Genomic DNA, 9,268 nt, shown 5'->3' on the forward strand with positions numbered 1-9,268 from the left:
TCTTTCTCCCTTTTTAAATTTAATGTGGGATAGTCTTTCATAGATTTTTTTTAATTCATATATTGTTGGAAATGAAGCTATCCAAATAAAAGCATTCCAAGGTTACTCTTCAGTACATAATAAGATTATATCAGTCTTGCTTGTAACTGTTTATTGCTTCACTTTGTGTTTGGAAGCTTTTCTATTATATTTCTGGTCTCTGAGAACTTGAAACTGAGCAGAGAACTTGAATTTTATTCATTGAAAATAGACAAAGTTTAGACTTCTGAAGCTGAACTGTGTTAGTATAGTAACCCCTTAGAGTGACAAACCTGAAATGATGTTCATTTATCTGGCACTTGCTACTCAGATCCTGTTGTCATTTCTTGGTCCATTTAATACGGTGTGAGCTGGCACTTCAGATGAAGGAAATTGCCTGTCATAGAAAGCAATGGCAAGGGAGAAAGGCTGATTTATTTATTTATTATTATTATTATTTCCTTTTTGGTCTGGGCTTGAGGGGGGGAATTTAACAGTTTTGTGGGGGGTATGTAATGTTGGCTTAAATTTCTTGTGGAAGTTTTAATAGGGTGGAAGCCCTATACATACCATGGAAGTTAGGTGGAGCCAGAATCTTCCCTGCCAGTAAAGACAGAACACCACTTTGTCATCTAGTTCACTGCTATCAGATATGTTAAGAAACAAACAAATTAGCTCATGTTGCTAGGGTGAATTCATTTTGTGTGATTAAAAGAATTTTATAGTGCAAGGAAAACAATATGCTCTTTGAAATTTTGATTTTCTCACTTTAATGTTACCTGCTTAGGACACAAAAATTATTAGGCTGTTTTTTCCATGCTCTTATAATACAGCACAAAAAAAAATAAGATGCAGTAATCTTGTAATTTTAGTTCTGGTTCTATTTTAAGAAGCAACAGAGCATGATATGTAACTTTGTCTCTTCTGACTCTGTCTCCAAGTGCTATGTGGTGTTAGGAAATAACACATCTCTGTCAGTATCTAACTTTATGTTTATCTGCTTTATGTTAGGCCTGACAATATTATCTTTAAGGACACTTTATCTTGTCTTGGTTAAGGAGCACAGAGCAGAGAGAACAAGGTCCAAATAGTTCACTATTCAGCAGAAGTCTGTGTGTGACCTCAAGAGCCAATTTTAGTTACTCAGTGACTTCAGAATTGTGCTCTTATATTTTTTTTTAAAGTCTGTTGCTGGTCTCTGTTTTATTATAATGGTTGCAAGGGTCCCTTCCTTACAGATATATAACTTTTTTTTTCCTAGAGTTTTAACAAATTTTACATCCTGAACATAAAGGAAAATAACATCCTGTAACTAAAAAGTCTTAATATGCAAATAATTAAGCTGTCTGGACTGGTATCCCACTCACTATATGATGAATTACAAAAGCAGAATCACTCCATGTTAGAAGAGTGTCTGATAAGTCCTTATCAATACTGGGAGCTTGTGTGAAACTTTGTCAGTGATTTAACAGAAAAAAGTGGAGAACAGCTTGTAACTGCAAGATTCTGACTTATGCCCAGTAGAAACTGGCTTCTTGCTCTGTTATGATTGGCTGAGTGGTTTCCTTTCACATCTGTAACGTATTACATCAGATTTTCTTTGGCACGTACTTACCACTAAATGAATTTGTATGCTTGGAATACATGGTCCAGTCATTTCTTTTAACTTCTTCATGAAGAAGTTATGTTCCTTGCCCTGGAGAGATCAAGAGGCAGAAGTGTACAGAACTCTATAGAAGAAGCTATGGTTTTCATCAGGACTGTTGAAAGTACATGTGGCTTCTTCTAATCAGACCTAAAAGCTGTTCTCTGTCTCTGTTTCGTGTTCTCTTGATGGTATTTTCTGCAGGAACATTTAGAGGAAAAACTGGAGATGGATTAACTCCTGTTTTGTGCCTGTTTTAAATTGTGAGGAAACGTTTCCTGCTGTTAAGAGTTGAGATGTCCACAACAATCATGATTTCAAGATTTTTACGTGTGAGGCTTTAAAGACAAAAGCAATCTATGATAAAGGGTGTGAGGTATATTTGTACCAATACATGAGAATAATGTTGTTTTCTCAAAGATGGGTACCTGGGGGGGGGTGTATGCTGCTCACGTAGCTTAGAAAAATAGGCATTACATCTCATTTTCCACTGGTTAACCTAATTAAGAATAAAGACATTTGGCTTTGTGAGCATTTTGTCTGATATTTAAAACCAAAATTGGGGGGTTTATTTCATCTGTCTTCTGACAACCAACAGCACAAACTTTCTCAGTGTTCTTTAAATTTAATACTCTCCTTCATGGGTGTTTCTTCCAGATGGATTTTCAACTGCTTTGTTTTTTTTCTCCAGAGGTGCTGATATCTTCTATTTTTAAAAAAATCAATTCTGCATATATATATGATGAGTAAAGCACACAGAGTTATTAGCAAACAAAATACAAAATTAGGTATGGTTACAAACTGCCTTTTGGCAGACATTCTAAAACCTTACTCTCTGTGTTGTTCCTACTGGGTAAATATTTACATCTCACATATCCCCTTTCTTGGCAGTTCCATCAAAGAGGTGAAGAGTTGTGTAAGCCTTGTAAGCTTCCTTAAAAGTGAAGGAAAGTCTGGAAGAGCAAGATGAGGGAACCTCCATGCACTGTGCAGTAAAGGATTGTTTTTAGAAAGGGGGTCTGGTCTGCTTTTGTTGCCCCCGTTATTTTTCCTCCACAAGAAACATCAATAGCTTTGTACTCTGCTACTTTGGTGTTTTGAAAATGTACCAAGCCCAAGTATACTTAGTTGCAGCCTAACTTTTAGACAAAAAGACCCATTATCCTTGTGTACTGGAACTGACTAAACATAATGTGACTATTTCTAATCCAGGCTTGAAAGTGGGTGAAGAAGAATGCTTTAATCTTCTCTAAAGATGAATTATAGGTTACACTTCTGAGTTACATTTCTGTTCTGAAGTTTTCCTTTTGTATTTATAAGGGTTTTCTCATACAACTAGATGTGAAACTTGTTTTCTCATCTCTTTTTGCAAATAATATGCATTTAGTTTGGCTATAAGAATGTGTTTTGTCTTTTTAAATAGAATAGCTTGAATACTGCCAGCAGTGAGCAACGAACCGATTAAAATCCCTTCCCCCCTGCCTTTGGAAATCCATTTGGACTTGCAAAATAATTCCCTTAGAAATGGTAAACACCATTTCTGCTCAATTTTACTGAATTCCTGCTTAGACTGGAAACCATTCCTGCTATGCCTCTCTGCTGCCACTTTCTGAATAATGTGTTGTAGATTTAGAAATTGCTCAGAAAATCATTTTGAATCTGAAGCCTCTTAATTTCTTTGGCTGCAGATGTAGTCATTGTTTTTTAGATTTTCTGGATTGCAGTTGATCCCTGGGTTTTGATTCCAAAGTGAGCACTTACTGGTTTTGGAACTGATTTAAACCAGTGTCTACATAGTCTCAATCTTGACAAAACCAGCATTTTAGATAATGTCAGTTCTGAACCAAAATGAGGCACATTTGTGTGTTTAAACCTAAGCTTCTTGGGCCATCTTCATTGCTTAGAATTGCCTTTATAAATCGTGGTGTTTAAATGGTGATATTTCATGTGAATATAATATCAAATGTCCCTGAAACACTTTTCTGTCTTTCCAGGCTATGACATTAGTGTCACTGTTTTTCTTTATGGATGAATCCCTTCACAATCCACTCCCTTAGAAGTAAATGCTGGTCCTACAAAGAGTGTTAGAATGGGAATGTTTTTAGAAGAGATGTATATTTTAGCTAGAGATACATAATAAAAATCCCAGACCAAGTCATAATTGCAGGAGAAGGAAAGAAGGAGGTTTCCAAAGAGACAAATGTCATCAAATGTCATTTTGGTCACTCTGGTTCTGAATGGGTCACAATGTATCATCATCATCTAGATGAACTGTTTTTAAGAATTCCCAGATAATGACTGCAGTGGTTTGCCAGGAAATGTGAAGAATCCTTTCTGCTTTATGCAACATCACCACTAGTCTAATAAATGATGCTGCTTTTTCTTCTGAACCTTGCCTAGGTTGTTCAGTAGCATTTTTTGATGTGATACTATTGTTGATTTGTAATTTCCATTTCTGCTCTCTAGAACAGAGCCTGCATTTTATGCCTCAGTTAGAAGCTGGCAATATGAAATACTCTCCTTCATTTATAAATATTTATAGTATATCTAGGCTCCAGTAAGCCACAATAAGCTGAATTTTTGACCAGTGTGGCTTTCATTAAGGTTTCCATGGGAATGACAGCTGAATATAAATAAGAGCTGTGCCTATCATTTTGCTTCAGCTTTTCTGTTTTATCTAAAACATGGAGTATTGTAAGGAAAAGAGTTCTGCCATATATGTCTATAATAATTCCTGCTCTCACGTTGGGACTTGGTGAAGGATATGTTGTTAGGATTATGTTTAGCCTGGTGATAAAAGAATACTGAGAGCTGCCAGGTCCCAAGTCCACTCCATGTGAGTCACAGGGTGTAAAGCTGCAGCCTGTTGTGGGGTCCTGGTTCTTTGGGACAGGAAATTCTGAGCTGACCCTGCTGCAGTCCTGGGGCCCTGCAACGAATGGACAAAATCAGTACCTCTTTATAAGCTGCTCATCTGTTCATAGGAAAGTGAAGAAAATGGATATTGTTCATAAGCATCCTTTGACTTCCTGCATCTTCTTCCTCTGATGCAATTTACAAACTCTGGGTAGCCACATGTCCCATTTTATGGCTTTATTGTTGTTTTTGTTTTAAGTAAGTTCATGGCTTTTGATTTTTTATATTATTGCAGCTGCACAAGACTACAAAAAATTATGAAATTAGGGTGTTTGGTCTTTTTGGTTCAGTAGAAAGGATGGTAAAGCTTTGAATATCCTTCTTCTTAAAAATAATTTAATAATACAGCATACTTCCCCCCCTCCTTTGGAACATATCCCAGTTTAATCTCAGAAGGGAACAGCTTTTAAGAAGCATCCTCTAGAGAAAAGACAGTATGTTGCCAATTTATTCCCTAATTGGTCAGATAGTGGAAACCCTTGTTTGTTGTGGCTGTTGGTATGTTTTGAGGATATTCATTGCTTGTTGCTTCTATGAACAGAGTTGTTTCAGAATTAATATTACTCTCTAAAAGTGTAAAATTTTTCTTTTTTTTCCTCTGTTAAACTCTTTAGTATTTCAAACACTAATGAATGCTAGCTTTGAGTAATATACTGGGTTTTTTTGTTTTTTGTTTTTTTTTCCAGGTCTATAAAGGTGAATTTCAGCTTCCTGACTTTCTTAAAGAAGTGCCACAGGTACAGTATTGGATTGGTTTCCTTTTTGCAGGTGTAGCAGCAAGTTAGTTACCCAACCAGTCTTTAAAAACCACTTCTTCATAAATTTGTTTTTCTGTTTGATTGTAACAAAACAGGCAGCTAGAGATGATAAGAGCTTGTCTGAGCTATTGAACTTCAGATTTTAGTTCATAATCTGGTACCCTTGAAATGCCATTGTCATTGACACACTAATGGCCACAAGTTTTCTGACTGAGGATGCCAAAGGGCTCTTTGATTATGACTTTTGTTACCTGTAGAGATTGAAGAGTACACAGCAGATCCTACCAAGCAGAGCATTTTGGCTTATTCCATTCGTTCAAATGACAAATAATTTATTAAAAAGGAAAACTGGTTTCTTTTGTTGCAGCCAAAGAAGACAGTAGAAAGGAAGTCTCGTGGCAAGATAAAATGAACATGGATCAGTAAAGTCCAACAGCTGTAGTCTCTGTTTCATGTTTCCAGAATATAACTTTTTGCTGTGGACACTGAATCTTTCTGATAAATCTGTGTGATTTCTGGTGTGGGCTTTGCTCTTTTACTGGATGTTTGCCTGCTCTCACTCTCCAAGCAGTCAGTGCTCTTGCCTTTGCAAGTTGTGCTCAGCTAATAGGAAACCATTCTGAGCCTGGCACCACGCAGCTCTGTCTGCTGTTGCTCACAGCATTGTTCACACTCTGGCCAGAACATCTCTGCAGCTTACTGGCAAGATAACTACTTAAATGTGTGCTGCTTAAAAGTTACTGTCAGCAAACTGTACTGAGAAAGTGTGCTATGGTTATTTATAAGGCTTTCAAATGCAAATACTGTGGTTATTTCAAGATTATCTACAACCTTACAGATAAAGCTTCAGCATATATGGCTGCAGACATAGGGTGTGTCAGAACAGGAGATTAAATATTGTTGATGAGGATTTCAGCAAAAAGGCAGGGAGTGAGCAGTCTCTAAAATTTAGCACACTGCATATAGACAGCATGCTAGCAAAATAAATAATCCTTGATCCACCTGCAGTATCCATTAGTTAAATTATGCTGATTGTTTTTTCCAATTATCTTGGGATACATTAAAATAAGTTGGTCTATTTCTATTTTCTAGGGAACATCCTCTTTGATTCTGTATGATAGGGGGGTTTCAAAATAGGATTCTGCTACATTTCAGGAAGTGGATTCATACAGTTAGCTTGATATGATTACATTATTTACCTAACTGAGCAAATTTATTGAAAGTAAATAAAAAAACCATCTAAAAAGCAAAAATAAGCTTTGTGAAATTGTAAGAGAATATTGCTTAAATACTAACATTAGAGCTGAAATTGATTCTGATAGTGTCCTGATTTAGTATTATACTAAAGGTAAAATTAATAGTGTAACCAAACAGCTAGGTGGTTTTGAGAGCAAATATTGGTGCTGATAATATTTTTTTATCTCTATTATAAAGTAGCTAATTAATTTAAATTATTTATTTGACAGACTGAACCTATGGAATAGAAGATAAAATGGATATTTCTTGCACAGAAGGTAATAAAAGAGCATGCAAGTCCTGCTCAGTTGCTCATCTTGATTTAGTTAAGGTGATTTTTTTTTCAACATATGTAATTACCTGTAAGATTCTGGGTAAGAAAAATACAAAGATACAGATCTTGATTTAAAACTTGTAAAAATCACATTGAAGTAAGTCCTGGTGGTGAGACCTGCAAAAAAATCATAGTTCCTGTGCTCTAAGAATCACAATGCAGTTCTACATGGCTCATCACAACCTGAAGTATTGGACAGTCAGCACAATTTTAGAGCCTGAAATTGAAAGGCATAGGTAAAACTGTACCCCTACCTGTCCAGGCAATCTTCTGCAGAATTTCTTGTTCTTTTTACTATCTTTGTCTTTTAGCACTGTGGCACAACAGATTCAGGACCCCATTTTAACAGAATAGTAAAACTTTAAAATTCTCTTAGTCATCCTTTTCATTGAGGAAACTGCTGAAGGTGTCCTCATCAGTATCACTTGCTTTCAGTGTGTCTCTTAGCCAGTATTGTCAAGACACTGTATTTTAGTTGTTGAATTAATACTGGCAAGGTTGTGTAGGAAACTTAGTAAATTCCATACTACCTGATAAATCAGTGGTGCAAACTTTACTGTATCTAATCCAAGACTTTCACTTGTCAGATGTGTTATCCACTCTTTCAGCTTGACAACAAAGGATGGCAAAATGTATCCAGGTTAAATATAGCCAGGAGTAATGTCTCAAGCACTTAGCATAGATATTTATATGTGTCTGTAAATATAGCTCACTCTACAGACCTAAATATAGCCAAAAGCATCATACCAAATAGAAATAATGGATATAAAAGCACATTCTTTACAGTTTTTAGTGGCTGTGGCTAGTCTTGACAGTGTCTCCTCTGAGATGACCGTGGTTACACTTAATTATGCATTATTTGTAATTACAAAATGTTGTCAGGGATAAAAACGGAATAGTGCACTGAAAGCTCAAACATATCTTTATTTTTATTTTTCTTCAGAAAAAAAGACTGCTGCCTTTTCAATGGAAATGGTCTCACAAGGACTGTCCCACTGAGCTCAGTGAAGTGCACTGCTCATGGCCTGCTTTGTTCAGAATTTTTCACCCCATTTGTTTCATAATGGTTTTGTTCCAAATTTTGTTGTTGTGAGTGCATGTAAACCTGTTTTAAAAAAAACAAAACACTGATGTTCATGTAGAACTGTATTACATTTGCACAACTATTTTTTTAAGGTTTAAAAAAATGCAAAGCAATGCCTGTCTCTGAAATTGTTATTCTGTCCTAACTCCAAAACTCCATCTTCAAAGATGTTTTTGTGTTTTCCTGTAGCAGATGGGTTTTAAATATACAAAGCTTTCAAGAGTGGTCTGTGCTTGTCCTAAAACACTTTTGGTGGAACAGTTGTTTGTTTTATTCACATGTGGAAATTGTCAAATGTCTTTTATTTAAAAAAATATGATACTGACATGTACAATTACAATTCAATGATCTTTTTGTATTTTATTTTTCAAAATAAATGCTTTAAATGTGTTTTTTTATTATTAATTTATTTGCCTCAGTTAAGATTTAATTAATTGAAGATACTGATGCATTACTTGGATACAAGATATGATCTAAATATCCTACATTTGGATCTCTCTAAGCTTTGTCATTGAACGCAGTTGTTTTTTGTAGGTGGATGATGAAGTAAAAGTTATAAAAGAGTAACATGAGGTTTGTTTACTGCAGGAAAAGGCTAATTTTTTATTGAATGTTTCTCTAAAGCAATTATCTTCAGACAGGGTGAAACTTCTGAAAAGCCTGTGGTGAGATTTGTATCCTGAAGCTTTGAGCACCTGTCAGTCAGCCTGCAATACGATCAATCAAGTAAGGGCTTTTTGAGGCTGTTTTTTGTCTCATTTTCTGACCCTTCAGTGGTTTCTTAGCACACTGAAGCTGGCCTCAGAGAACACTTTTTTTGTTTGGTTGGTTTTTTTCCCCCAAAAAAACCGCTCTGGAATCGGTTTTAGTTTTCCCGTTTCTCTTTTCAAGTGCCTTCAGGAACCAAGTTAATTTCACAATTCCTTTCAGATTTACCAATAAACGTCCTTCCAAAAGTAAACCCCGTGCATCCCCTAGTGCCAGACCCGGGCAGTGCTGCCTCTCGCCTTCCCCTGGCCCGGCTGCGGTTCCGCCCGTCACACCGGCACCGCGCTCCCCTGCTCCGCTCCTGCCCTTCCCGGTGGGACGATTCAGTACGGAGTGATAATTAACTGCGGAGTTATGGGGTGTTTCCCCTCATAGATAAACTGAGATGAGGAAAACAAACCAAACCCGAGGCGAGAGGCGGCGGGGGGGGGGGGAACAGCCCCGGTTCCCATCGCCGCCCTGGCAGCCCCGCCCGCTCGGGACCCGGATGGGCGCTACGTGAGGCGGCG

General features: G+C 36.8%; 1 protein-coding gene across 8 annotated transcripts in view; it reads left to right on the forward strand.

Moving 5' to 3' along the window:
- TPST1 (tyrosylprotein sulfotransferase 1) overlaps nucleotides 1–6,851 on the forward strand; it is a 38,436-nt gene extending 31,585 nt beyond the window's left edge. For 5 of the 8 annotated variants that reach the window (XM_071764800.1, XM_071764798.1, XM_071764802.1 and 2 more), the window contains 3 exons: nucleotides 5,266–5,316; nucleotides 5,705–5,782; nucleotides 6,806–6,851. In XM_071764800.1, the coding sequence (XP_071620901.1) occupies nucleotides 5,266–5,316; nucleotides 5,705–5,749 (96 nt within the window). In that variant the 3' untranslated portion in view covers nucleotides 5,750–5,782; nucleotides 6,806–6,851. Of the gene's footprint in view, nucleotides 1–5,265; nucleotides 5,317–5,704; nucleotides 5,783–6,803 lie in introns of all 8 variants that reach the window. The other 3 variants (XM_071764796.1, XM_071764799.1, XM_071764803.1) reach the window with 3 other exon arrangements.
- Nucleotides 6,852–9,268: the final 2,417 nt, after the last annotated feature.

Source organism: Heliangelus exortis, chromosome 21, assembly GCF_036169615.1.
Source record: "Heliangelus exortis chromosome 21, bHelExo1.hap1, whole genome shotgun sequence".
Classification (NCBI taxonomy): Eukaryota; Metazoa; Chordata; class Aves; order Apodiformes; family Trochilidae; genus Heliangelus; species Heliangelus exortis.